This window comes from Kryptolebias marmoratus, linkage group LG1 (genome assembly GCF_001649575.2).
Source record: "Kryptolebias marmoratus isolate JLee-2015 linkage group LG1, ASM164957v2, whole genome shotgun sequence".
Classification (NCBI taxonomy): Eukaryota; Metazoa; Chordata; class Actinopteri; order Cyprinodontiformes; family Rivulidae; genus Kryptolebias; species Kryptolebias marmoratus.
Window position 1 is genome coordinate 10,704,142 of NC_051430.1, and position 27,853 is coordinate 10,731,994.

The 27,853-nt window shown below is 43.2% G+C and overlaps 5 protein-coding genes across 8 annotated transcripts in view; 3 read left to right on the forward strand and 2 right to left on the reverse strand.

Moving 5' to 3' along the window:
• Window positions 1-286: 286 nt before the first annotated feature.
• Window positions 287-3,086, reverse strand: pop5 (POP5 homolog, ribonuclease P/MRP subunit). The gene is made up of 5 exons (XM_017414680.2): window positions 2,960-3,086; window positions 2,737-2,879; window positions 1,586-1,735; window positions 1,391-1,474; window positions 287-1,146 (listed from the first exon to the last, which is right to left on the reverse strand). The coding sequence occupies exons 1-5, from the start codon at window positions 2,977-2,979 to the stop codon at window positions 1,031-1,033; spliced, it is 513 nt and encodes a 170-aa protein (XP_017270169.1). The 5' UTR covers window positions 2,980-3,086; the 3' UTR covers window positions 287-1,030.
• A 245-nt stretch (window positions 3,087-3,331) lies between these two features.
• Window positions 3,332-9,659, forward strand: unc119.1 (unc-119 homolog 1). Its single transcript, XM_017414521.3, has 5 exons — window positions 3,332-3,681; window positions 5,018-5,131; window positions 6,587-6,695; window positions 6,800-6,972; window positions 7,068-9,659. Exons 1-5 carry the CDS (start codon window positions 3,447-3,449, stop codon window positions 7,178-7,180), a joined length of 744 nt encoding a protein of 247 aa, XP_017270010.1. The 5' UTR covers window positions 3,332-3,446; the 3' UTR covers window positions 7,181-9,659.
• Window positions 9,660-9,778: 119 nt separating this feature from the next.
• lg1h12orf43 (linkage group 1 C12orf43 homolog) lies at window positions 9,779-11,534 on the forward strand. Its single transcript, XM_017414704.3, has 6 exons — window positions 9,779-9,951; window positions 10,107-10,137; window positions 10,389-10,487; window positions 10,565-10,641; window positions 10,722-10,815; window positions 10,905-11,534. The coding sequence occupies exons 1-6, from the start codon at window positions 9,843-9,845 to the stop codon at window positions 11,251-11,253; spliced, it is 759 nt and encodes a 252-aa protein (XP_017270193.1). The 5' UTR covers window positions 9,779-9,842; the 3' UTR covers window positions 11,254-11,534.
• Window positions 11,269-17,486, reverse strand: hnf1a (HNF1 homeobox a). Its single transcript, XM_017414703.3, has 10 exons — window positions 16,890-17,486; window positions 15,037-15,236; window positions 14,768-14,948; window positions 14,257-14,459; window positions 14,028-14,170; window positions 13,807-13,948; window positions 13,544-13,729; window positions 13,348-13,460; window positions 13,189-13,273; window positions 11,269-11,914 (listed from the first exon to the last, which is right to left on the reverse strand). The coding sequence occupies exons 1-10, from the start codon at window positions 17,186-17,188 to the stop codon at window positions 11,784-11,786; spliced, it is 1,683 nt and encodes a 560-aa protein (XP_017270192.1). The 5' UTR covers window positions 17,189-17,486; the 3' UTR covers window positions 11,269-11,783.
• Window positions 17,487-24,208: 6,722 nt separating this feature from the next.
• Window positions 24,209-27,853, forward strand: part of msi1b (musashi RNA binding protein 1b) — an 18,195-nt gene continuing 14,550 nt past the window's right edge. For 2 of the 4 annotated variants that reach the window (XM_025005607.2, XM_025005606.2), the window contains exons 1-4: window positions 24,209-24,431; window positions 24,738-24,778; window positions 25,262-25,343; window positions 25,479-25,563. In XM_025005607.2, coding sequence (XP_024861375.1) covers window positions 24,373-24,431; window positions 24,738-24,778; window positions 25,262-25,343; window positions 25,479-25,563 — 267 coding nt within the window. In that variant the 5' untranslated portion in view covers window positions 24,209-24,372. The remainder of the gene's footprint in view (window positions 24,432-24,737; window positions 24,779-25,261; window positions 25,344-25,478; window positions 25,564-27,853) is intronic. The other 2 variants (XM_017414678.3, XM_017414677.3) reach the window with 2 other exon arrangements.

Below are 27,853 nucleotides of genomic sequence, written 5' to 3' on the forward strand. Positions count from 1 at the left end.
AGTAGGCAGACGGCGTGCAACCTTACTGGCTCGGTTATCTGGAAAATACCGAATATCACCTGTTCGACTTGTAGGTGTTTTCCGGCAGTTTAAACTCTGTTGTCAACTATCAATGATGAAACAGTTCTTGATTACTCCGTAAAGTTGGAGGTCTACAATGACGATTTCTCCAGCTCTAGTAACCGCCTCCCCCGCCACCTGTTATCAATTCCAGCCCAGTCGTGCTCCGGTCCTTGACAGAAGGGAGCGGAGCCAGTAAAGAGATCACACAAGACACTCCGGGAAATGTAGTACATAGGGTTTTTTTTATTTAGTTTAGTAAAACTCAAAAATAAGTCAGTGGAATAACCCCGCTTTACTAAGAAAACAAAAACACAGCTTCCGAAGACATATATTAATACACAATAACTAAACAGCAGAAAATTAGACTGTTTTATTCTGCGCTCCCATGGGTGAAAGCAGCTACATTTCTGACAACAAGATGATTCATCATTTGCTTTTTTTGAGGAACAAACACGGAGCTCCATTTTGAAGCAAACTAAAGCAGTCTGTTCACCATAAATGATTCTTGAGACCACATGTGACAATCATGTTGAATTTACTGATTGTTATACTATTTATAAAAAATTGTCATAGGTCCTCAAAAGTCCATTACAAACGGCATACATTTTGATTTAAAGGCCCACTTAGAGAGACCAATATTGTATTACCAACTACCTACTTTCCATGCATAGCACCCACATTTTCATATTTAGATGGGTGACAAGAAGGCTCAAAACATCCAAGATAACAACTATCAGAATTATTAACTCAGAGTTTGGAAAGTTGTGTCAATAGGGTGATTATACTGCAGGTGTGTCCATCTTCCAAAAACATCCAGCACTTTGTTTCAGACAAGAATACCGCCGGGTGTACCGAGCACCTACAATAAACTATGAGCACAATGCTTTATAACGTTGTTTTTCCTTTCCAGTCTTGTAACAGAATAACCTCAACCAGGCATCTGAACAGCGTCCAATCACTTGTGAGGTCACTCTTCCTCGTCTTCCTCATCTTCCTCACTCTCCAAGTCATCTTCAAGCTCTTCCTTGTTTCCGCCTGGTAAACAGCAGCTCAGGATTGCCTGGCGGACCTGCTGTTTTTCTTCTGTGAATGAAAACAGAGCAGAAAACAGTCACATCTCATTTTTCACAGAAATGTAATGTTGTAATCTGCGCACACACACATATATATTAAAAGGAACATTTAGTGAAATGGTTCAGATTATTCTTAAACACTCCGTTGGACAGGTTTCAAGGTAATACAAAGAAGAAAACACTGCACAACTGAAGTGTTAAACTCTCAGGGTTTAGTATGAGTACATCACATAGTTTTTAGCCAAATCTCTCACCTTCAGTTTTACATTTAGGGAGCATTCGATGAAGCTGTTTGGTGTTGTATCGGACCAGAAACTTCTGACACGTTCTAATAGTTCCTGCAGACAAGTAAAAGCTTTAAACGGGATGACCACAACCAGCACCATTCCATACTGCTAAAAATGTTTCTTTGATTTGTTATGAACTGTGAGTTTGTGCTTTTTTCTTACCTCCCACGTGCAAACAGTTTAGAAAACATGGAATAGTTAGGCGTCGACTTTCAATGCTGGTGATGAAAGGCAAAGCGGACCACAGGAGTTTGTAGCATCTTTTGGGGAAACGTAGAAATACTATTCCAGTGTGTGCATTGAGATATTTGACTGAAATAAATAAGTAAAAACACCTCATAAGAAAAGCACTGCATATTATTTATTTAGGAGATAAGATTACAAGGAATACCAGTTTAATCCCACTACATTTAATAATGCTAACTTTAGCTTCTAATTGGTAGTTCGATAAATTGCTTTTCCAACAATTTTTGTGTGTGTGCATCATCTACAAGCAGCTCTAGTTCAACAAAATCAAAGTTTAAACATTTTAAACCTGGACTGAATTATTCTACACTTAAAGCAGAATCAATCAAACACACGTTGTGATTCGTGAAACCGCTATTCTATTTGTTAAAGTCGAAAAGAGGTGATTTGAATGCTTGTTTTTCATCCTGACAACACTGGAACCGGTTCAGTTCAAAAACTACAGGACAGACCCTTCAAATCCAAACTAAATCTATACACAAAGAAAAAATGTTTGATATGTGAAACATTTGCTCTATTTGTGAAAGTTCAAAAAGGGGCGATTTTACTAAATAGAATAAACATTTCATTAATCACTAACACAGTTTTATTGTTTATGCTTTTAGTTTTGAATAATTTTAACCAGGTTAGAACTCTCTAGGTATTGTAGTTTATGAACTGGACATGTTTCAGTGTGGTCCAGATGCCAAGAAGAAGAAAACTCCCCACAAAACTTAACATTTCCTTAACTTTTACAAACAGAAGAATAAAAGTTTTGGAGCTTGTACCTGTAGTATTGACTCATTTAGCCCAAGTTTGTACTGTTTATTTATTGTAGTTTTGATTAAAGAAGGTACACACACACCAAAAATGTAGGAATAGCACTTTATCGAACTGAACCTGAAGCCTGGTCTACATTTGGCAGCTGCTGTTTGGAGATTATTTTGCCTTACAGATTACACCTACAAGCAGTCTACAGACAGATAACGAACTGTTACAGATAAAGCAATCTTTAACTGATTTGTTCTGCTAATGTATACATTTTATCCCAGGGGGTGCCTTTGTGACTCGTTGCCCCCATGACTAACCGGAGAACCGGATGCTGCAAAGAGCTGCCCCATAGTCCCCATGCATGCGGGCCACCGCTGCCTTCACTGCCGCTGCAACCGCGCGGTCATCCAGGAGCAACAGGTCGCTCCTGTTCGACACATTCACCTCGCACAGCAAATACCTACCGACAGAGGCAAGACACGCGTCACAAAGGAACCGCGAAGAGAGAGAAAAAAGTGAGAGGAAAAGGGCACGTTTTACCTCGACTTTACCCGTACCATCCCTGCGCCTCGTTTTCTTCGTGGGAACTTCCGTCAACAAAACTTTCCCCGGACTTTGTACGCCGGCGCCATCTGGTGGACAGCTGCGGCGACGCTGGAGGCGCTTGAATCCCCACACAGGGCAGGACGATAATTGTCAATTCGTCGGAGCGGTTATCCCGACAAGACGCTAACATCGTGAAAGTTAATTTAAATCCCCAGTTAGAGGATATGGCACATGAGATAAATGCCCTTATCGCATATTTTAACGAACACAAAAAGGGGCCTTTAAATTGAAAACGGGAGGAGCTGAGCATTAAATCATTCGCAACCTTTTGGTAACCATGGCAACTTTCCTCTGCCTCTCGGCCAATCACAAGCTCGCTTTTCCATCCTCCGTATACGCTGCACGCCATCTTGAAATTGCACCCGCAGTTTGACAAATTTCTCTCTCGCGTGAACCGGAGCTCCTTCTCTGTTGCTGCGGGATGAACAGCTCGCGAAGCAAGCAGTCACAGGCAGTCAGCAAGGGGCAGACGGAGGCAGACAGCGGCCTGGAGACGAACCACAAGGACAGAAAGGCCGGTGGAGGAATGCTGAGGAAGCTGAAGTCGAGGCGCAGCAACACGGACAAGTGGCCTGTGGTCACAGAAGATGAGCTCCGGGCTTTAGGGAGAGACATTTCCCCGGACCAAGTCCTGGGTCTGCGGGATGTCACGGAAGGTACCTTTGTTTGTGAACATTAAGACTGCTGAGCTTCACGCCGGATGTTAAAGTCGCACCGCTGAATGGGCCGAACACGAGCTAACTGTGGCTAGTGCTAAGTGAGCACTTGTCTATAAACTCCTTTAAAGTCTGGTGAAAAAAAAATTACTTTATAGGTTCAATAAGCGATGCTGTTTCTGTTATTGTTTGGGTCCAGCCGAGGAGAGGAAGTATTATGTTATGGGCTGCAGGTCATCTTAAAATCACAGAAATGTTATCAACTTTATTCAGTAAACAAAACAGAAGGTCTGCTGCTGGCTGCTGATAGTCAGGTCATTTCTCTGATTATCAAACTTTTTATAGAAAGTAGGTTGGCAGACTTTTCAGAACTTGTTGGGGAAAACGTTTGGCTATAAAAACAGCAGTAATAAGTCATTTAGGCAAATGAACTGCTGACAACAAACAGCCTATATATTTATTTGTAATTACTGATTGCTCTCTTTGAACAATCAGGGCAAAGAATATACTAGTAGTATTTCTTTTTTTTTAATATTTGATGTGATTTCTGGAGATAAGTTGGGCTTTTATCTTGGGGTCAGGACTTTAGAAACCACTGCTTGCATGAATTTAAAATGTTTTTGAAAAGTTGGGGTACCGCTATCATGAAGCATCCGTATGTAGACTGTATCTTCTTTTGTACAAACCTTAGCTATGTGCAGATATAGTGCTTCTTCTTGATATGTTTAAGGCCCATGGATATGTTTTGAACCAATAAATAACCTTTGTAAGATGGCGTAGCAGCGGTGCAGTCAGTTTTCAGTCATGTTGCTTATTTGACTGCTTCTGTCTCTTCCCGTCCTTACCCAATTTACATGGAAACAATCATTTATAACTAAAATAAATAGGATTTTCAGTTAAAACCCAGTCATTTAGTTAAAACCCCTTCAGTTGTTTCATTCTTTTTGCCTTGCCTTTGCCAAGCAGTTAATCCACTGTGAGAATAAAGACTGAATTTTTTGAGTAAATAATCGGGGTTCTCGGCTTCTTTCTATTTGCCACCCCTTGAGTTATTCTTACCTTTCACCCAATGAGCAGCCGCCCTGCTTAAACTCACCAACATATCGTAAATCTCCTGGTTAGTCATCAGACACACACTCGTCTACATTGTCACCTACTGACTATTAGTTGAGGATGCTTCCTGGACCAGAAGCCATTGTAAAAAAAAAAAAATAAAAAAAATTGGATATTTCATGAAATAAGACAGAAATCTTCTTCTTGTCAGTCAGTTGATTTCCCACTTGTATTTCTTACCTGAACTCTCTCTTTTTTTTTTTTTTTTTTTTTTATGGTCCAGACTATCTTTGCAGACCCGAGGACAACATCTACAACATTGACTTCACGCGTTTCAAAATCAGAGATCTCGAGACCGGGACTGTGCTCTTTGAGATCGCCAAACCTCCTAACAGTGGTGAGTGAAACATTAACGCCCTCTGCAACGACCGTTTAAGCTGACTTGAGTAAAAGGCTAATTTTGTTAACCTTTTTTTCTTCCGACATGGCGACGCGGTTCAGTTATTGTGCAGTTAATGAGATACAGTGTCACCAAGCACTCTTTTCTTTTCTCTGTGGGGATTTTTAGTCTTACGCCTGAGTAATGTGTTCTGTCTGGGTTACTTTCATTGTTTACGTCTGTATTTTTTTTCTACCTAAAACATTCAGTGCCACAGACAGGTCCAACGGTTCAAAATGTTACGAATTTCGCATTATTTTACTACTTCATGTAAGGGAGTACATGTTTCTGTAACCAGCTGTGGCTCAGTGCTGACAGCAGTCATCCTCCAATGAGAGAGTTGGACGTTTGATCCCACAAGTATGCTACGTGTCGAAATGCCCCAGGGCAGGACACTGAACCCCTCATTGCCTCTGATGTGCCCCATTGGTGTATGACTGTGATCTAAAGCACTGATTAGACTCTGTAGAATGATTTATTCAGATTAGCTTTGCAGAGATGCAGCAGAGTGCTGTATGAATGTGTGGATGGGTAAATGAGGGCACAGATTGAGTTATAAAGTGCTTTGAGTTGCCTGGTTGGCTAGAAAGGAGCTATATAAGCACAATCCATTTACCATTTTATTTGGCAGCATGTATTATTAAGATGAGAGGGGCTTAAGATAGCTTTTCCTAAATAAATGCTTTAAAGTTTAATAAATTGGAGCAGCTTTGTGAGGTAGTGTGGACCTTAATTCCTCCACAACAATGTGAGAAACTGATTATGTTGTACAGACAGTGATTAGGTCCACTAATCGCTGCTAAATGTGGTTCTTCAAGCAACTGAATCACAGACATTAGGCATTTTTTTTCCATTTACTACTTCTGTTCTTTAGCTCGTTTTCTGTTGAATGACAACAGAATAATTCTCACCCGCTGTTAAAGACAATTATGGTTTTGTCCGTGTATTTGTGTGTGTGCTCATATGCCGTTCTAGCCAAATAGATGGATTTTCATGAAACTCTCAGAAACTTATCACCAACAACTCCCAAAATGGTGTTGGTTTGAAACTCTGGCATAAGAGGTGGCGGACGAAAGGAATGCTACACCTTTAATTTGTCATGCAATGTTTTTTCATCTGAGGTTTGAATTATTGTGTTTTGTTGCAAGACCTGGCAAGGATTCGATAATTGTGCTTTTTCTCTGACTGTATATTGCGATGGGAAGAAAATTAGGCAGGTGTTAATGTTTCCGTCAGTTCGTGTACTTTTTTAAACTCCACCTCAAACCAAAGCTGGTGGTTTTATTTCAGCCTTTCTAGGAAATCTGGTTGGTGATACGTTGAATAATGATTTATTTAAAAGGACAGCTCTATTCGCCTGTCATTCTCGTGTTGCCTTGATGGCGTTAATGTGATAGTTGTTATTTGTGTTAGGTCATGGGGAGAAAGAGGAGGAGGGTGGAGACGTCGACACCAGTTCGGGGCGTTTTGTCAGGTATCAGTTCACGCCAGCCTTCCTAAAACTGCGCACCGTTGGTGCGACGTAAGTAAATGATACTCCTTTGCCTTCGTAGTTTTCAGCCTCGCCCGTCTCCTCGCAGCCAGTTTTAAACCGTGGGCTTTCCTGTGTCTCCTTCCCGACTGCAGCGTCGAGTTCACGGTGGGCGACCAGCCCATTAACAGCTTCCGTATGATCGAGAGGCATTACTTCCAGGGGCGCCTCCTCAAGAACTTCGACTTCGACTTTGGCTTTTGCATACCTAACAGCTGCAACACATGCGAACACATTTACGAGTTTCCACAGCTTCCAGATGACCTCAGTGAGTTTTCTAATCAGTCTCATCGTTTAGTGTTGGGTCCTTCTCTTTTACACAAGAATATATCTAAACATTTTTTTTTTTTTTGCCTCTTCCAGTTCGCCAAATGGTGGAGCACCCCTATGAGACCAAATCAGATAGTTTCTACTTTGTGGACAACAAACTAATCATGCACAACAAGGCAGACTATGCCTACAACGGTGGGCTGTAATCTCTGAAGGGACAAATGGGTCCATGACCTTCCAGTAGTTAGATATCCTGGATGACATTTTTCTAAAAAAAAAATATATATTTTCTTTCGGGGGGCACAGAAGTATTTTATTTTATTTTTTGTGGACACTAAACAAGAACAACAACAAACCACCTCTGCTGATTTAAAAAAAAAAACAATCATGGATCCGTTTAACTCTAGGCCTTAGAGGGATTTTTTTTTTTGTTAATAATTTCTGTTATTTTCGACTGAAGCTTTTGTCTTTTAAGTGTTTTAGTTTGCAAACTACCAAGTTACCGCTTGAACGCCTTGAAGATTGCTTGCCGTCTCTGCTGGAAGGAGACACTTTGTGACACAGGACGCCCAGGATACGTCCTGTAAACTGGGTTAGTTGGAATATAATTTACACAAACACAGATGTTCTCAGTGTGTGTTTATCTGAACTAACTTTTGCAAGCGACAACTGGGTTTCCTGTATGGAAAAGCGAGCTTACGTAGGTATTTTTTCAGTATCTGTTCTAATAGAAGAATATGTAGCATTTTAGACATTAGGTGACACTTTTTGTCACATACGTTTTTTTTTTTTTACGGTATCGTTAAGTTGACCAGTCTCCTTTGATAGAATATATTTTAATTTAGGAACACTATTCAATGTTCAGAATTTTAGATGTTGTATTCAGCCTAAAATATGTTGCCTAATTTTCTCTTTCATTTGTTCCCTCTCTCAAAATCTGGCATAAAAAATGATTGAAAGTCCCTAGCACATCTTGATCTTTATGTCGTCTGTGTCTACTACCATTTAATATGTCTTGTTTATTCACTCCAGTGAGGTTGCCCCTGTCGGTAATTTGTCTGTCTTTTCATTTCATTTGGAAACGCCGCGCCGTGACCCTTCATTTTTGAACGCTGAGTTTGGTCACAAACGTGGTATGCCTTTTACTCTGGTGGCTCAGTCTGTGTTCCCCTGATGTGCACTTGGGTTCCGATGAAATCCCACAGCACCACACAGAGAGATGTAGCTCGGGAGTGGAGCCATTTTCAATGAGGCACTACAGGTTGACTGAAAACTTGATGGGATTTTAGGCAAGCCTGTTGGCAGATTGTAGCTCATTTACTCCAAACTATATCCGTCGGTGCAGTCCATTGCCACTTTGCACACATTCCTGTAAAATGTCCTGAATTCATTAAGCCTCTACTTTATAGAAGCGGTGTTGAATTGATCTGACGGCCATTTACTATGGTGCTGTTGAACCGGTGTCGTCTACTGAAAGCTGGCCCCAAAAAGCTGGAATGCCTATTATTCATTAAAAACAACAATATTGTAAAATCAACAGCTGTAAAGCAGGAAAGTGCCTTGAATTCCCAGAGTTAAGGTCTTATTTTACTGTTTTATGTTGGGAAACTTTAACTAAAGAGAAAAGATGGCAGCAAGCCACAATGAAGTTAGGCTCCTTATTTTATCACCTCTGTTACATATATCGCCTTGTTCTGGTGCCTTGTATACAATAGAGCAACGATGTCCAAACCTGGTCCTGCAGGGCCACTGTCCAGCATGTTTCAGGTGTTTCTCTGCTTAAACACACCTGATTTGAATGACTGAGTGATTAACAAGCTTTTGCAGAACCTAAAGACCTACTGAAGAGCAGGGAAACATCTTAAACATGCAGGATAGTTGCCCTCCAGGACCAGGAATGAACACCGCTGCAGTAGGGAGGGGTTCTCAAGCCTAATCTAGACATTTCATATTGTAATCATTTACATTTAGAAGATTGTGGTTCTTAACATTTGGAAAGGACACTAAGGCTTCACTGAGCTGGCCATTATTAGTCGGCCATTATTAACCTCAGAAGATGGGATTTCAGTCCTAATGTTTGTTTTGCATCATTATCTATTTGTTTCTCATTTTGATAGCCGAATTTAGTGGAAGTATGTTAGACGGCTGCTTAGCAGCGCCTATGGTGGTTTTGGGGAGACCTTTTTTTTTTTTTTTTTTTTTTTTTGCTTTTGTCATTGAATATGTGAGTAATAGTTTATTAAAAATGCTTTCAGAAGTGCATATACTCTTAAATCTGCACTATAGGACTATGTGAGGGACTGAAAAGGTTGTTTTTTTTCATTACCTGCTGCATGTTATTCACTTTTTATATTGTCTGACTTTACAAGTGACACAGTAATGTGTTATGAGAGTTGTTCTAAATAAAAATGTCTGACAGCAAAACAACGTTGAAAATCTTGTGCTTATTATTTGGGATTTGATTGGCCATCCTACAGCTTGCAACACAAAATGTGTGGAAACTGAACAGTAAAAGAGCCTTTTTCTAAGATATATCATTAATGTACTGAATATACATTTTATTCAACGTTTATATTGCATAATATGCTTGATTTAGAGTAAATTTAACCATTTATGTCCTCCATTGGCTTTCATTTATTAGGTTTAATAGTTATCAAAGCTTATTCTTGTGCTAGTTTTTAATGTGTGTTTCTCTTTTTTGCTTTTGAGTTCGAAAAGTAATATCTACAGTAAGTTTTACCTCTAAATGCTTCAATTTATCTCAGAAAAGCATTTTGTTTGGGCCGAACGACATTCACAAAAAAAAGACTACATCTCCCAGAATCCTCCGCTGAAAACAGACGAACACAGGCGGCCACGTGCTTCAATATGGCGGCGCCCGCTGGAAAGACGCAGGAAGGTTCAAGCAGCAGCGACGACGAAGAGCTGAAAAGATGTCGGGAGGCAGTCTGGGAAACACAGGCGAACAAAACAAAAGGTAAAATGTTCATGTTGGCGGACGAAGGACGAAGTTAATATATTTAACTTTATTAATTATTCCAGCCGAAGACGTACATTTACACGACTCTTTAACTACAGCAAACACCTGAGCAAGCTGATATAGTTCAGTACATTTATTTGTTTGTTTTTAAGATGGAGACAGCGATGTGAAAAAGTCAAAACGGTAAGTGTTGCTGTCAGTATTCACAAATTTCACAGCTATATGATACAAAATCTGTTTCTGTTCCCCACTTTGAAAAGAGATTCAAGCATCCTGTTCATTATCAAAATTTAGGTCCAGTTACATGAAGGCAGTGAGTTTTTAATAATACAAATATGACATTGGGTCATGAACAGTGCATAGCGAAATGTGTGAATTAATCCAAATATGTCTGAGCAATGAAAGCAGTTTAATAACATCCTGGCCTTCCTCAGGGTTGTTGTGGCTGACCATGAGCATGATGGCAACGAGCTCCAGGTCACCAGAGGGTTTCAGACACACGTGGCTAAAAAGCTGCAACATTTCCTCAACAGGTAACTTCCTGAACAGCGCAGGTTGTAGCGGTGGTTTTGAGAAATCCGGATTTGAATCCGTGTCTTTTATCTGGAAGTTGCATTTCAGAGATGCAGCCTGAAACCCCACACGGTTTGGAACCGACGGACTGCGATCACGAGAATCAGGATGAAGGTAAAATATTTGACTCTCTTAGCAGATTTGACTTATTTGAGAAGTTTTTGTGTCTTTAATCTTTTTTTTTTTCATTTTAGGATTCCGTCTGTTCTCTACATCCGTCCCGGGACAGAAAACGGATCCTCCTCCTCCTCCAGCTCCTGTGAGGCGTCGGCCTGCTCCCAGCTCAAGGTTCTTCGCCTTTACTTTTAGTTTTTCCAAACTCAATTATCTTTTGCACTCTTTCGTGTAGCAATCCATCGTCTTTCTGCCTCTCGCAGCGACAGCGACAGTGAGATGGAGACGAGGCTGAGGGAGGCGGCGGTGTCCGTGAAAGATCTGTTGCCCTCGGCGACACTCCTCCCCGCCTCGCGGACGCCTTCGTCAACAGAGACTCCCGGCTTGGGAAAAGTACAGAAGAGGAACAAAGTCGAAGGAGAGGGTCAGTATCTCAAGAAAAGGAAGAAACGGAACGAGGAAGAGAGCGAGCAGGCGGACTCCGCTGGTTCCGCTCCCGATCAAAGCGACGGACTGAGCAGGAACTCGGAGCAAGAACACGAGCAAGCCAGGGCGAAACGGAAAAAGAAAAGGAAGCAAAAAGAAAACCCAGAGGAAGAACCTTTGAACTGAGTTTTTATCGCTAACGTTTACAGTTTCAGGGCATTCGTGTCGTTCTTCCATGCCGTGTCAAAGTAAGTGGATGGTTTTGGTATTTTTCTAAATATGTGGATAATAACAGAGAAACTCGCTTTGTAAATAAAACAACAACTTTGCAGACGTTTGAAACAGTCATTTTCGTAGAAAGCATTTTGAGACGAAACAAACTCACGTGGCATGCAAGTTCCAAATTTCTCTTGAATTTATAATTTTTGAATATTACAACACATTTGAATAAAAAAAGGCGCATCTTTGTTATTGATCTTGAGTTAATTCTTTGCCGCTTCAGTGGTGAATTTCTTCTGTCGTGGTTTCAGCTGGACAGAGTTTGAATCAGGCACATCCTCGTTGTGGCCCTCCATCTCCAGGGTTTTTCTTTATGGAGGAAGAGGAGGAGGAGAGCGGGGGGCGATGCTCTCCACAGGTAGCCGTCCTTTCCAAAGACCGTCACGCTTTCAGGGTCCAGCCGACCAGGCAGGAGATGCCGCGTTGCCGGGGAAGTCTCACTGCGCTGTGGAGACCATTTGTGTTGGCATGTAGGAGCTAATGTCTGTCGGTGAAGGTGAGAGGATGTGGGATTGATGGCGCTCTGCCATCTGAGAGGAAGGATACAGCTCCAGGCTCTCGGAAGAAGCTGAAAACAAAAGTGAGATTGGGGGGGCGGTATCAGATTTTATCAAAACATGGCCAGAAAGTCACAAATGATACAATCATTTGAAAAAAAAAAACAGCTGTGAGCTGTGCTTTGAGACACATAAATACAGCAGCTCTCAACTGACATCTGCACAGTAGGAGAATTTAGATTTAGAGATTGAAACTCTTACATATCAGAATCAGTTTCACAATTGATCATTGCCTGAAGTTTAAGGTTTTTGTCTGTAGCATCAGCAAAGTATCTCATGAACCAGTGTACAGATATGGATGAAACTCAAAGTACTCAATGGACGAACGTCTACAACTGATTTAACTTTTGGCGTCAACCCTGTCCGAGGTAGCCGCCACAGCTGAGCAACCATAGCAAAGACAAAATGGCTATAATTCAACAGTTTTTTACAGATATTGAGCTAAAACTTTGTGTGTTTGTAGTTGAGTCGTTCTCAACACATACTCTGAGCGCCAACAGATCCTGTAAGATCTCTTTTAATGAACTTTGGTAGTCTGTATAAAACATTTAGAGGATGTATTTAATCTTAAGTTGACCTCCAGTTTTTCTTAAAAAGAAAAAACTACTGATTTGTGAAGATTTAGGCTCTTTTTAATTCAATGTTTCTTTCCCATTGTTTATCTGTTTTTATTACACGGAATAAGAGCTGCACAATATGTCAAAAATTCTCGTTGTCGCAGTTTCAGTGAACGCAACATGAGTCTCGCAAAGGACTGCTTGGACTCCAATAAATAACAGACCATTATATTGAAAGTACCATGCATTCATGTCCTGCATGCTAATGATATCAACCCGATGGACTTTCCCTGGCCGTAAGGCCCACCTAGTTTAGATGATGGTGATAATGGAAGAGAAAGAGAGGAAATTGTGGGTTTATCGCGACTGATATTGTCATCACAGTAATAATAATATTGCACATCGCAAGTTTTTCTAATATCGGGCAGCTCTACACAGTTTTACCTGTTTCTGGCTTCACATTCAGAATTGGCATTAATCTTGGAAAAATAAAACTTGAAGAAATAAATTTAAACAGTTGATCAGTTATATTTTGCTACTTTTTAATAAAATGTACAGTACTTTTTGTGTGATAAAACAGATTTGGATTTATTTTTTCCCCCTCTGCTCCAGCTGTAAACTGTAAGTGGCTGGTCTACACTTTGACACATCAGCACCCATCTGCAGTCGTGCTTCTGCTAAAACTTCAGTGCGAGTAAAGTGTTGATTCGGTGATTTGTGTGTCGTACCTGGCACAGGCGTGTGCGGCTGCAGGTGTAATGAGTCTTCCTGTAAAGGCGAGTCCGTCCCGTCCTCGGGATCTGTCGTGAGAATCTACCCAAAACAAAGTTCGGCGGGATTTAAAGATTGATCTCTCAAGGCTGTGACAGAACCGTCAGAACCAGTACCTGTCTGACCGCGGCGAGGCTGGTCAGGGTCCCCAGACTGCTGCCGTCAGCGATGACCATGGCTTGAGACAGCAGACTGGATGAGTGGTACTGAGGCGAGTCCGACTTGTACACTGTAACGAGGGAAGGCGATTCAGTCTTTCGCTCTAAGAGGTTAGGCTGAAGTCGTGTCACGGAGGGAGGGGGGGGGTCTTACTGTGACACGGCAGCTGAGCCATGGTTGCCATGAAGGGGTTGGCAGCCATGTGACCCTGAAGCTGCTGTGATAACGGCTGCTGGTGGGAGCCATGGAGCTGCTGCTGGAACGAGATGGGCTGGAGAGTTGTGAAACCTCCCATGTTGTTTATGACCGGGACGGTCTGCGGCTGCGTGGAAGCTAATCCTGTAAAAGGCCAGACGTTACTCTTAGGAACTTCCTTTGTTTGTTCCCCACAAAATAAAAGCAGGAGTCTGCCTTACCAATGAGAAGAGAGGACTCTCCTAGGCTCATGACACTTGGCACTGAAGCCATGATGAGGCTCTGCGAGGAGGCGGGCGAGGCGGACAGACTGTGCAGGGAGGTCAGAGTGCTTACTGGGGGCAGGGGGCCGTTGCTGGACACCTGCAGTCAGGAGGGGGAGCGTGACGTCATGTCACCACGACAGATACGTGCACTAAGGAGTGAAGGAGCGCGCACTCACCAGCTTCGGGTTATGGGTCTCGAGGAGTGTGTGGCTGGGTTCCAGTTGGATAGGACTGACCACAAGACGCCCCACTCGCTCTCCGGCGCTGTTTCTAGCTGAGCCGACCGCGTCGCACGAAATCTGCTGGCTGTATTTCACACCTGGAGAAGAACACGGGTCGGTACCAGAGCCAGAACGGTCGCGTTTCCGGAGTCTAATATATGTGGCTTCGATTAGGAGGTTTTACCATGCTCTGGACTCGGTGGAAGGGCGGGATTAGAGGAGGACGCTGATTGGGAGGTGAAAGATGTGTCGAGGGCCAGCTTGTGACGGAAGGCCTCCTCTTTGCGGCGGTTGGCGAACCAGTTGTACACTCGAACCTCGGTGACCAGGTTGGAGCCCAGGCCAGCAAGCTGGGAGGGAGACACCCCCCTCTGGAGACACTCCGCCCTGAAAAAGGGAAGAGCGCTCACTGATGCATGGCTTCCCATTTTAAGGATATACACTCTTGACTTTTCTCGTTACCAAAAATAGCTCAGCAGTCTTGACTCTTAACAGCAGCTGAAGAATATTTAAGATGGCAGAAGTGCTTCGTATCACAAATGGAAAAAGATGCTTTCAGATCTATCAGTCCTCTATTTTTAGATTAGATGATGGTTAATCTAGTAAATACGTGAATTCAAATGCCTGGAAAATTTGCAGATTTAATCTGACACAGATGTCTGTTTAGGACATAGCTGCCAAAATGCCTGCCCCACCTGTTGCACTCCTCCACCAGCCCCTCTCTTTCCTCCTTGCTGGGGTTCTTCTGTCGTTCGTAGGCATTGAAGAGGATCTGCAGGGATGCTGGACCCCACTTGAACCTGTTCCTCCGTCCCTTCTTGGTGTCCTCTCCTTGCTCCTCTGCAGGTGCAAGGCCGTGTTTGGCGTTGGTGAACTCTGGAAGGAAACGACGTGTCTGTAACCAGCAAGTCTAGAGCAGGGGTAACTGCTCGGCGTTATTGCCCAAGGCAGCTTGTGTACTCACGCTGGCTGATCTCGCACTGCTTCTTGACGTACCAGGTGTACAGAGCAGCTCTCTTTTGGTTCTTCATGGGTGTTCCCTTGTTGAGGTGCTGGGAGAGGTGGGACTGGTTGAGTCCCGTGGACTCCACCACCTCCCTCTGAGGTAGGTTGTGCTGCTGCATGTAGCTTTTCACCATTTTTGCAACATGCCAGGGGTCCTCCCTGTGCGGCAGAGGTGAAATAATTGCATACATTTACTTCAGTCTCGTGCTTTAGTTATTTTAGGGAAGCGGCCAAATTGACATAAAATTCTTGAAATTCTAGAAACAAGAACTGATTCGGTGAAACAGATCAATACAGCATGTCAGTGCTTCAGTTTCAAAATAAATTTCTCTTTAATTTTTCCCTTTTTATCTTTCTTATCAACTATGTTTTTAGTCTTTGACCACTTTGGTTATTTGCTTTTGAGACGATGCTTGTATAATAACACACACCTTCAAAGTTTAAACCAAACACTTTCAAACCTTTTGGCTCCTAAACTACAAAACAAGGCGTTTAAAGTTTGGGTCAGATTGCAGTTTTTGGTGCCAACAGTTTTACTAATCACAATATTCTCTTTAAATGCCTCGGATGGTTTAATTTGAGTAAACTTCCAAATGTCTCACAAGTATAAAAAACATACGAGTCTAAACTTTGAATTTTCTACTTTTCTCCTTAAAGTATCTCAGAACCACATGTGGCTACAGATGTAAATTATAATCCAACACTAATTGCTCATTTACTGATGTGTTGTTGTGATCCACTTCAGTTATGTCATGTCTGTATTCATGTCTGTATTTTGGTATCATAATTATGCCCCTTTTTATGCAGGACCTTAAGTGTTTTATGTAGCTGCCTTCATCGTTTCATGCCTTTCACAGCTTCACACATTAGACTCATTGTCATTTGTTGGACAGGAGTGCACACGTTTTTTTTTCGTGGCGTGTGTTTCGGGGTATTTCTGAGAGCCACCAGTTTCTACAGAGAAGCTTTGAACAGGCTGTGACAACATTAGACTCAAAGTGTAACCACTCAGAGGGAAGTTGCAGAGGGGCTTATTGACAGAGTGAGATAAGAGAAAAGCACACAGGAGCAAAGTCCAGCTCTTTCTGATCACTGGAGCGGGCGGGGGGGAGAAATGTGTGAAAGGTTTATGAGGTCTACTTTAATGCTGTCGCTCAATCCAGAGTTGTAAAAATGCACAATATTACAAAAGTTTAAGCAGCTACTTTTTCCCATCACACCAGCTGTAACATGTTAGGAACAAGTTATTCTGGAAAGTTTTACTCACACTAGATTTTCACACATGAAGTGCTTGCATATAGTCTACATTTTCCTACGTCTTGAACCGAGCGCAGAAATGTTGCTTAAGGCTTATGCAAACATGGTCTCCGATGAACCAGCCCTGCTCCATTAATCTTCACCTACCCGCATGCATATAGCTTATTTATTAAGAAATGGCACGGGAAGAATGATGGGGGTGGGTAATTAGTAACTAGCAAAGGAGGAACCCGCTTTAAATTCGCCTCAGAAGCCAGATTGTGTAGAGGGTAACAGAAGCATGCAAAGGAGGAAGAATTTGGGGAAAGAGAGGGGAATCGAGCCCTGGATATTGGAAGTAGTTGTGAATGTAGTTAGAAAAACTGTCGGCAGGAAGTTGGCTTTGTTACACAGGAGGCAAAGAAGAAGAAGAGGAATCAGTGTTGAGGATCTTCACAATTTACAAAAGCGTATCGAACAAAAAAACCTGCTGCATTTGTATAGCAGTTGGTGAGACATTTCAGGATGACTTTGCTGTTGCCATGGAGATTTCAGAGAACTATGGGATGTACTCACTGCAGTAACCGGTCGACCTCAGCCCTGAGTTTGGACGCCTCGTCCGGAGGGAGCTTGTCCAGCTCTCGGAATATCGGCGGCGAGAAATCCATTTCTCCCTCCTCGGAGCTCTCTCCGTCCCCCTTCTCTCCCCTCTCAGCCCCGGCGCTGGTCTTGCCCCGCTCCAGTTCCCCCATGGCTTGGACCAGGACGTCCCGGGACAGTCCGGACTCCAGCAGGGCCCAGATGAGCTGCTCCTGGAGGGCGGTCAGACGACTCGGCCTGGCTTTCGCCGCCCTCGCCTTCTCCTCTCCCTCCATTTGTCCCGTCTCTTACAAACACTTCTGATTCACAAACAAACAGGGCTCACATACGCTCTGCCCCGCTCAGATGACAGCCAGCGTCGGGCCTCATCACTACACGAGCGGCCCCTCTTCAAATCAAGAGAAATGCTTTCATTTTTGCCCTGTTGAATTTCCCCCTGATGTGTCTTGAGCTGCCTGGTTTTAGCCCTCCACCTGCTGTTTTGCTTTCAAAGGTCAATTTTCTTTTTTTTTTAACCTTCCTCCTCTTCACCCCCTCCTCCTTACAAGCCTCCTGTGAACTTTGTCCCCACTCCGTCCGGCCCCAGCAGTGGCCAAAGTGCAATTTAAAAAAAACAATAAATAAAAAGTGAGCAACGTTACATTTGCTGAGACTTGAGCGTGCTTCTAGGAAGAACGGATCGGAGACGTCACAGAAAGAGGACGTAAATAAGTTGTAAAAATGAAAATTACACGGCTTGTGAACATATTTCCATTTTTACTGGGAAATGCACTTTTGTGACACAATGTTTTTTTTTTTCAAGACATATTTCATTTATGCATTATTTGTATTTAGGTGACATTAAATGAGAATGTTCATAAATGTTATTTGAAGCTCAGGGAGGAGCATATGGCGCAGAACAAGATGAAATTTAACTTCTTGTTCTGTGTTTCCAGTAGAGAGCGCTGTTGTGTCATCTATACATCAGTCTGTCCCACTTTCAGCAGGGGGCCCTGTCTGTACCAAAGGTTAACGAACAATGTTGTCCGTCCTCTTTTAGAAGTCAGAAAACTATATTCAGACATATTTTCTTCACTTGCTTTTATTTTGTGCAATTTATTATGTTGCCCAAAAGCCCAATACCATAAAGTAAAAAAAAAAAGTTGATTGCCAGCTAAAACTGCTGCTTTAATGTTCTTATTTTTTCCAAGTATAATAAACAAAATTAGTACTATATTAGGAAAACTCTAGTTTTGTTCTTTTTGTTTTGACCTTGTGATTCACAGATGGGTACGGAGCCCGCCAGGGGTCAGTGTGAAAGGAAGAATCTTTTTTAAATTGGTTTATTAAACTACTGACTCACCCCGCATGAAACAGATGGCGGGGGTGAGTCTCTGCCTCGAGTGGTCAAGTTTAAGTATCTCGAAGTCTTGTTCACGAATGATGGCAGGATGGAGCGAGAGATCGACCGACACATCAGGGCCTCGTCAGCAGTAATGAGAGCGATGCTCCGGTCTGTTGTGGTGAAAAAGGAGCTGAGCTGAAGGGTGAAGCTCTATTTTTACTGGTTTGTCTACATTCCATGAAGTATGGGTCATGACCAAAAGAACGAGATCCTGGATACAAACGGCTGATATGGGTTTTGTCCATAAGGTGCCCAGTGCTCATCCATAGAGATGGGATGAGGAGCTTGGATTAGAGCTTCTGCTCCTCTGCATCAAAAGGAGTCCGCTGAGGTGGTTTGAGCGTCTGATTCAAATGCCTCCCTTTATGAGGTTTTCCTGGCAGGTCCCACAGCGAGAAGACCCCACAGACACTGCTCACTGGAAGGATTACATATCGTCACCTTCTTAAAATAATTGCCTAAGTCATTTTTTTTTCCAAAATGATTTTTTTGCCTAAATCATCTCAACAATCAACAAATTGTTCAGTTTTTTGTGTTTCCTGAAAAATTGCAAAAAATGACTTGGGCAATTATTTTAAGAAGGTGATGATATCCTCTCTGGCCTGGGAACCCCTTGGGATCCTTCCAGGAGGAGCTGGAGAGAGGGATGTCCGGATTTCCCTCCTGGACCTGTTTCCCCCACAACCTGAGCATGGATAAGTGGCAGAAAATGGATCGATGGATAAAATTAAGTTGTTAAAGCTAAAAAATGCAAAGCACTAGCTAAAAACGAAAAGGAGCAAAACATGAGCCAGAAGTTAAAAGTAGAAAAAGGTTGGTTAAAAGAAGCAAAACACGAGCTTAAATCAGCAAAAGGTGAGTTAAAAGCATCAAAGGGATAGCTAGAATCTAAAGCTATCAAAAGTCCAGCTTAAAGCTAAACTAACAAAAGGCTAACTAGAAGATAAAAGTAGCAAAAGGCTAGCTGAAACCTTAAAGTGGCAGATTAGTAATAAAAATAAATGAAGTGTAATAAGTATGCACAAACAGGAAAATATGCTGAAGCAGCTTTGAAAGGAATTGTTTTTAAAGGGATCTTAATGTATTTCTATAGGGAAAATATTTGTAAATAAAGTTAAATATTTAAATATTTTTGAAAAGTATGAAAGTCACGAACAACAATTTTCATAGCACCCATCTCCTGAATGAGCTGAACAATTTGAAATATGAATGGCTAAAACAGCACAAAGTATGCAGAAGTAGTTAAATTGCGAAAAACATACGGAAAACCCCCCCAAAAAACAACAGTGTGAAGATCCAATCAGCAAATAGTATAAAAAACAGTGACTGTAATGTAAATACTGGACATTTCTAAAGTTTTTATTATTATTTTTTACCCTTTATAATATTTCTACATGACCCCATCAGCATCTCTCAGCAGGGCCAACAGGTGGTGTTAAACTCAAAGTTTTCAGCTTTATATATTACTTGCCTGCACATTTTCCTGTCTGGATCGTTTCTTATTTCTAATCCAACTTTTCTTTGTCTTCCATCCCCCTCTTGTTTTTGTCAAAGAAAGTTGGCAGGAATGATAAGTTCGATGGTGCGATCTGGAAAGGAAAGAAAGTAAAACTAAATGGGCAGAACCCTTTGAGAGTTAATGGGATCTCTTATCTCTCCTCTCTCTTTTCAGCCTAAAATGCTCACTTTCTCCGCCTCGATCACCTTATACTGTTCTCATGTTCAGCCTATCAGCACCTTTTTGTGTTGAGCTCTTGTTACCCCACCCCACCCTTGGGAAGATGGCATTATACTGTATTTGGAAGAGTAACAGAGCTCCCTCTATCTCCCTGAGACATGCCACTGACCTGTAATTAAGACCTATTGTGCTATTCAGAGGAAACTCCTCACCCAAACGGACAGAGGGCAGTGTGTGTGGACTTCCAACAGCTCAGATACCGTCGTGACTAATGCCGCACCACACAAGCGGGGTTTATCAAAAAGGAACACATGCAGGAACACATTAGAGCTCACATTTTCCCTCTCCAGGAGAACTCAAAGCTACGTTGATTAGTAATGAGACACAATCCGCACTGTCCATCTCTCATTAGTCAACTATTGCTCACAGCCTCTCACTGCTAGCTTTCTCTCACCCTTTTCTGTGTGCCGGCGCCTCGTCCCCAACCCCTCCATTCAACCCCATTGATCATGCATGCAGAAATTTAACACACCCCTAATTCTTGTCCAAATAGCCTCTGTCCCACTTTCAGAGCCTCATCCGTGTGCAGGCGGGACACTGGCTGCAGCACTCAACGAGGATGGAGTGCATCGGAGGGGACAATCACAAATCTAAATCTGTCTGCACTCGCCACGTTACACTATCTGCGCCTGGAGTTCAGCTATGGGGACACGTTGGGGACACAGTCTGCCCTGTATTTACTTATTTTGCTTCCTGTCATGGAGAACGGTGCATTGAAAACACAAGCACACGCCTTAAACCTTCCCACACTTTGTCACGTCACAACCGCAAACTTCAGCGTATTGTAACTTGGTTTTCATGTGATAGACCAACACAAAGCGGCGCATAATTGTGAAGTAGAGGGAAAATGACACGTGGCTTTCAAATAAGAATTTGAAAAGTGTGGTGTTCATTTGGATTCAGCCCGCTTTACTCAGGTACCCTGATCTGAAATCCAGCTCAACCAACTGAGACGTCACCCAATGAGTAAATACAGTCTTTGCGTGTGTAATTTCATCTCAGTATAGATACAGCTGTTCTGTGAAGGCCTCGGAGGTTTGTTACAGAGCATTAGTGGTCAAACAGCATCGTGAAGACCAAGGAACACACCAGACGGCTCAAGGATAAAGGTGTTGAAGTCTACAGCAGGGTTAGGTTTTAAAACAATATCCCAAGCTTTGAACGTCTCACTGAGTCGCTGTTCGGTCCATCGTCTGAAATCAGAAAGAGTGTGACATGACTGCAAACTTACCGAGACCACCTAAACTGACAGGTCAGTGCAAGGAGCCCCATGGTAACTTTGCAGGAGCTGCAGAGATCCACAGCTCAGGTGGGAGAATCTGTAAAAGGACAGCTTGAAGTCGACACATCTGGAATTTATGGAAGAGTGGCAAGATTAAAGCTATAAGAAGTACCATTTAGAGTTGGACTCAAGTCATGAAGGGAGCACAGCAAACATGTGGAAGAAGACCAAATGCAAACTTTTTGGCCTAAGTATAAAACGCTATACGCGAAGCAGAAAACTAACACTGCGCATCACCCTGAACACACCAACCCCCTCTGTGAAACATGGTGGTGGCGGCATCATGCCGTGGGGGATGCTTTTCTTCAGCGGGGACAGGGGAAAGCTGGGCAGAGCTGATGGAAGGACGGGTGGAGCTAAATGCAGAGAAATGCCCGGAAGAAAACCTGTTAGAGGCTGCAAAAGAATTGCCGCCGGGTTGGAGGTTCACCTTCCAGCAGGAGAACGACACAAAACACCCAGAGCCGGAGCTACAACAGAACGGTTCGGATCAAAGCATGTGTTAGAGTGGCCCAGTCAAAGTCCAGACCTAAATCCAACTAAGAATATGTGGCAAGACTTGAAAACTGTTCGCACACACTCTCCATCCCGTTTGACTGAGTTTGAGCTGTTTTGCAAAAAGAAAAATGAAAAAAAGAATTGGGCAAAAAAATGTCAGTCTCTGGCTAGAAGGTGGTGGAAATGTGTCCCAAAAGACCTGCAGCTGCAGTTGCAGCAAAAATTGCTTCCACAAAGTATTGACTCCGCGGGGCTGAATATAAATGCATGCCACACTTTTCAGATTTTGGGTTGAAAATTTTTCTTTCCACCTCACAATCATGCACAACTTTGTGCTGGTCTATAACATAAATTCCCAGTAAAGCACTTTGAAGCGTGTGTTCGTAACGAGACAAAATGTGGAAAAGGTCAAAGTAAAATAATTTAAAAAAAAGAGGCAAAAATAGTCTCCAAACTTTGCTCCTGACTCTGAGCCTTGCGTAGGACAGCATCCTGTTCAGACGTACTGTACTGTAAGTCAAAGATGTCATTGTCTTTGTTTGAACTGCTCGGGCTATTGATCGGCCTTAACATTAGTTACCAGGTCACATGTTGAGTCAGTGTTGAGAAGATTAGCCGAAGCTGGCTTTAGTGGCTACTAATTAAATGCTTAAACCCTCAGCAATGAATAGGCACGCAGGACACAAACCTTCTGTTATACCACACGGGATAAGCCTGTCTGCAATATGGAAAGACGTATTAGAACAGAGACACATATTTTCGCTTGCAAGTGGAGTGAAGGGCTGTGATACATATCAGCTTTTCACATTGTGGGGTATTGCAAGAATTAAATTACATGAGGTGACAACAAAGACTGTGTGGAGATTTAAATACTCCAAAATAATTCTGTAGTAACCCATGAGCTATAATTCAGGCTGCTCAGTTACATTATTGAATACAAAAAGCTGTTTTGCTGTGATTTGCGTGGTGCAGGCCGGCCTGGAGTGACATTCTCTGTAACCTTTCACCTGTCGCTTGTGATGTTTGCACAGTTTCAAAAGACTACTCTCAACAAGTTAGGATACCAGCTCAGATAAGTGTGATAACTTTATCTGAACTCATGTGGAAATTGAATCAAGATAGTCAGCTTTAGCAAGAAAGTGACAGGAAGTTACAAAATCATTTCTTCACAATAGAAGCTTCACCTTCCTTATAAATGCCAAGGAAGCAGCAACAGTGTAATTTACAAAAAAATGTAAAAAGTATTTTTAATCATTGGCTTTTCCGTGGTGGGCAATAATGTGTGTGTGTGTTCATGTGTCTGTTAGCAAAATGAACTACTGATGAATATTAATGAAACCTGCAAGAAATAATCATCAGATACAACTGATTCAATTTAGGAGTCAACCCAATTCAACATGGCTGCCACAGCCTACTGACCTTTAGAAGCACAGAAATGGCAACAACTCAGTCAGTTTTACAAATAATTAACTAAAAACTTGATGTGGTTGTAGCTGAGAAGAAGAGTCTTTTATTTGCTTTTAGTTTCTTTTGTTTTGGGTTTTTATTTTAAAGGAATATTTCTTTGTTAATATTTCCCCTCTTCTGTAGTCTTGACATCATCCTTGATTTAACTGTAAGTCTCTCATTAATAACCTTCTCATTTAGTTTGTGTTTTCTTGTAAGTTTTAGACCCATCTGACTGGAAATAACCGAGCCCTGTAGCTGCACTCAGTTTGATTTTCTTTCGTAGCTCTCTCCATTGCTTCATAGGGTCATCGTCTGTGTCAGACAGTGGAAATGCAAAATACAAGAAGGTTCTATGAGTGATACAGATTTAGTTTTATTTTCCCTTCAATTGATGTGTGACACTTATGAGTTTTGTTTTAGAAAATAAAACAGCTGGAGAAACACTCAAGTCAAGTCAAGTCAAATTCCTTGAAATGGCACTTTTAAGCAACAAGGCGGTTCAAAGTGTGAAAACACAAAAATACAAAGTCATCATGAAAACACACACAATATAAAAAGCTAAACTAAACTTATCTAAAACATTAATAATCTAAATAAAATAAATGAACATAAACAGATGAAAAACTAAGCTAGGAACACAAGTCATACTAGTTCAAACTAAAGAAAAACTGAGGATGATATCAGATAGATAATAAGATATAATAAACTGATAATAAGCTAACTAGGATTTAGAAACCCGAATAGAACTGAACTTAAAGAAAAGGTGGCTCTAAAAGGCGCTCCACCGCGCTTTTACTTTGAAGGTCCGCCCCCGGAAGTCGCGTCTCTGACGGCTGCCGGCTCGACGCCGGAGCGGAGCGGCTGTCGGTGCTGGAGGGATGAGAGGAGGGAGGAGGTGGAGTCTGTCCCGGTCTGCATCTGGTCCGCTCCCCTTTCTGTCACCCCGGGCCAAACCCGCCCAGCTCCTCTCACTCTGTCTCCGCCTGTCCTCCCGCTCGGCTCGGACACACGCGCACGCGCGCACACACGCTCGCGCACACACAGGCGCGCGCGCGGATACACAGCGGCGGCAGCAGCCAGACTCTCACACACACCGCCAGGACACGGAATGGAGACGGAAGGGAGCCAGAGCAGCCTGTCCACCACGGACTCCCCACACGACCCCTGGTAATGGAAAATTTAAAAAAAAAACTTTGTTTTTCAAACTTTTCTGTCGCCGTTCGGCTCTCTCTCTCACACACACACCTCAGAAACAAACCTGGTATTCAGACTCACACACACCTCAACACACACACGCAGCCTAACATCAGAGATGGGACTGAAAATCCGCCTGGAGCTCCACGACTGCTCTGGAAACCTCAGTAACAACTTTGTCATGCCGGAGAGCGCGAATAAACATTAAAACTCACTGAATCCGTCTTTCCTGAAGGTGAAAGTCTGAACATTTTCTCTTTTTGTTTTTTTTTTTCACAGCAAAATGTTCATAGGCGGACTGAGCTGGCAAACAACACAAGGTAAATCTTTTTCCAGCTCTAGCTCTGCTCAAATGTCATCATGTCTTTAAAAACAAAAACAAAAAAATCACTGCATGGGTTGGATGAAACCAGTGGAATACTTTTGGGGAAAGCTGTATTTGTTAATGTCTGTTTGCTTTCAATTTTTTTATTGTTTTAATTTTACATCTGAAACCTGCTCCTGAATGAATGCCCCCATTCAGGAACGCAGTAGACTGAGTGATTCATAAAAGCTCATTTGAATTTATCGAGATTTGTAATATAATGAGAGAGTGTATTTAGGGTTTTTTTGTTGTTGTTTTTTAGCCATTTGAAGCTTTTTTGAGTCCTGATAATGTTTGGTGATTGGTACTTTTAATTCCAACAAAAGTGACCAAAGTTCTTGCAAACTTAGTCAAAAAAAGGTGATATTTCTCCTATGGCCTGACTGCATCTTCTCGTCGTCTCTGTTTTTTTTTTTTGTTGTTGTTGTTTGTTTTCCAGAAGGTCTGAAGGAGTACTTCTGCAAGTACGGCGAGGTGAAGGAGTGTATGGTGATGCGAGATCCGGTTACCAAGCGCTCGAGGTGAGGGGAGCCGCGAGCCCGGCTTCTCCAGCCGAAGCTGAAAGTTTATCTGCCCTCTGTGATTCCTCTCCGCTCATAATGTATCATTACACGTCAACGGCACTAATACCTTCTCTCTTCCTCTCACGTCCGCAGAGGCTTCGGGTTCGTCACCTTTGTGGATCAGGCGGGCGTGGATAAAGTTTTGGCCCAAACCAGGCACGAGCTGGACTCCAAAACAGTGAGTTCTCTGTGTTTACCTCCCACCGCTGGCTAATCCCGTTGCACAGTGTTTGATTAGTGGATTTTACGATAATCCGCCCGAAAGGTGTAACATTGCCACATTTTAGTGTGTTTACGAAGGGTTCCTAAGGGTTTACCTAGGGTTCCGCTGCGCTGATGCTTTTCTCCTCCTGGGTCATTAATACGCGGCCTGGCATCTGCTGCTGCACCTCAGATGGAAAGCACTTTAGACGATAAAGTCATTAGTCGACACTTGGGAGAAAGTCTTCTCTCGTCTCAGTTCTGCCAAACAAGGCAAGAAAATGTCACCCAGTGTCAATTTCCATAGAAACAAGGGAACCAGGACAGGGTTGCATTCACTGCCAGTCTTTGATTCGGCCTCCTGGAAGAGGGAATTGAGACTTTCTTTTTTCTTTTTTTCTTTTTTTCTTCCCCTCTCTGTCCCCAAGGGCTTGAATTGAGCTAACAAAAAGTTTCTCAACGGAACAAGTAAATGCAACCTGAAACCATCAAGGTGTGAAAGCAGCGACTATCAAACTCTGCCAAGCTTCCTGAGAATAAAATCGCGAGCTCGGCGAGGGCCGGGTCGGCGCGGCGCATTCAGGCCCTTTCCACCTGCGTGAATTGCAACTTAGAGTGTATTAATGGCCTGTGTTGCAGAGTGTGTGTGACTGTGTGTGTATCTTTTTGTCAGTAATGAATGTGGGCCGGTCTGGGAACAATGTGGCCTGTTGGTCGCCATAGGGACCAATGCCCCCGCCTCTCTCCTTCAGTCGGGAGTTGTGATTGGTCGCGGGTTAGCCACTGTATTGAAATGAGGGGAGGCTATTTCTTCTTCCCCCCCTTTTGTGCTCTGAGCGTCTAACCTTCTCAAGTCTTCAAATGGACGTTGGGGAGATTGCGAATCTAGGCTATTTGCTGTAGAAACTCGTGAGGAAATGAGGACTTTTGGCTTAAAGTTGGCAAAAGAGTTGTAACCGAGAGGTCAGACCGATCAAAGTTTTTCTGGTGTTCTGGAGTACGCTGCTGATTTAGTGTCACTTGCGGGCAAGGCAGCTATGACAAGCAGCGCCATCATGGTTGGACGCCACTAACTCACCATGGGGTTTGTTTCCATAGAGACCCCCCCCCACACACACACACACACACACACACACATTTCCACAGTTGAAAAATGACTCTGTCACAAAGAAAAGAAGAGAAGATAACAATGCACATCAGTTGCAATCGTTTCTTAAAAACCAAAAATCAAGGCAGCCGTGAAATAGCCGAGGCCGGGACACTGACAGGTTATCTTCTCGCCGACTTATTAAGTTTAAACACAAAAGAGTTTTTTTTATAGAGATGATCTATTTTAGTTCAAGTTTGAGCTTTTTTTCTCTAAACTCATGGGCGTTATCTGTGCGCTGCCCGCGGCGGGGCCTCTTTCGGCTCTTGTGTGTTTGTTGGTGGCGTCCGTCGAAGGCCTCGGCGAGTGTGCGGAGAGAGCTCAGGCGCTGGATGGTGAGCGTCGCAGCCTCCTCCTCCTCCTCACCCCCCCACCCACCACCCACCCACCCCACCTCACTCCTTCCTCCCCTGATTCAGGTTATCCTGTTAGAGAGGGGTGGGGGGGGGAGAGAAAAGTTCTCCACTGACAACAGAAAGAATGTGCCATGCTGTGAGCGACTGAACCGCTCCGGCGCTGGAATTAGCAGAGCTTTGCACAGCCGTGAGGCTAAAGAGCAAATACGGTGCTGCAGAGGAATTTATTGTGCTGAGGGACAGATGCGGTCCAGTTCAGACCAGTGTAGGTCTCTCACTGTGATTTACGTAACGGCTGCTGCTCGGCTCGTTGTCCCTCTGCGTGCCCTTTCAGTTTTCCCGCCATGTCCTAACCGTCGAAGGCGCCGTGGCTGCACCTTTTGTGGGACAAAGTTTATCAGGAGGGAGTTTCACCACAAAGAGACGCAGCTCTTCACGGCGCAACATCGGGCATTTATAGTAAATCCCCCCCCTTTTTTTTTCATTTCAACTGTTTCCGTTCCGAGCTGAGTGGGGGAAATAAAAAGTGCAGCTAGTGGGGGTGGCGGCGGCGGCGTATGATGACCCCATCTGTGATTACTATGGCTCTCCTTACTAATAGGATTGGAGCCATCAGGCTTGAGTTGTTCCTCGGAGATGCTGAGTGCTGCCGCCCAGTCGGCAGGTTGTGTTACGTGTGTTCCCCGGCTCAAGCTGTGACAGGCAGCACACTCGGCCAACTGTTGCATAGCTGGGACGGAGCTGGCGGAGGAGGCGGCGGGGGT

What these genes read in the sequence shown, in the direction of transcription:
- pop5 (XM_017414680.2), bottom strand. Translation starts at nt 2,979, where the DNA reads ATGGTACGGGTAAAGTCGAG. An exon ending in AAACTGTTTGCACGTGGGAG is followed by an intron (nt 1,475 to 1,585) that starts GTAAGAAAAAAG and finishes ACTTGTCTGCAG; the next exon opens with GAACTATTAGAACGTGTCAG. An exon ending in CCCTAAATGTAAAACTGAAG is followed by an intron (nt 1,147 to 1,390) that starts GTGAGAGATTTG and finishes TTTCATTCACAG; the next exon opens with AAGAAAAACAGCAGGTCCGC.
- unc119.1 (XM_017414521.3), top strand. Translation starts at nt 3,447, where the DNA reads ATGAACAGCTCGCGAAGCAAGCAGTCACAGGCAGTCAGCAAGGGGCAG. An exon ending in TCTGCGGGATGTCACGGAAG is followed by an intron (nt 3,682 to 5,017) that starts GTACCTTTGTTT and finishes TTTATGGTCCAG; the next exon opens with ACTATCTTTGCAGACCCGAG. An exon ending in CGCCAAACCTCCTAACAGTG is followed by an intron (nt 5,132 to 6,586) that starts GTGAGTGAAACA and finishes TATTTGTGTTAG; the next exon opens with GTCATGGGGAGAAAGAGGAG.
- lg1h12orf43 (XM_017414704.3), top strand. Translation starts at nt 9,843, where the DNA reads ATGGCGGCGCCCGCTGGAAAGACGCAGGAAGGTTCAAGCAGCAGCGAC. An exon ending in ACAGGCGAACAAAACAAAAG is followed by an intron (nt 9,952 to 10,106) that starts GTAAAATGTTCA and finishes TTTGTTTTTAAG; the next exon opens with ATGGAGACAGCGATGTGAAA. An exon ending in CGGCCTGCTCCCAGCTCAAG is followed by an intron (nt 10,816 to 10,904) that starts GTTCTTCGCCTT and finishes TGCCTCTCGCAG; the next exon opens with CGACAGCGACAGTGAGATGG.
- hnf1a (XM_017414703.3), bottom strand. Translation starts at nt 17,188, where the DNA reads ATGGAGGGAGAGGAGAAGGCGAGGGCGGCGAAAGCCAGGCCGAGTCGT. An exon ending in AGACCCATAACCCGAAGCTG is followed by an intron (nt 13,949 to 14,027) that starts GTGAGTGCGCGC and finishes TCCTGACTGCAG; the next exon opens with GTGTCCAGCAACGGCCCCCT. An exon ending in AGAGTCCTCTCTTCTCATTG is followed by an intron (nt 13,730 to 13,806) that starts GTAAGGCAGACT and finishes GGCCTTTTACAG; the next exon opens with GATTAGCTTCCACGCAGCCG.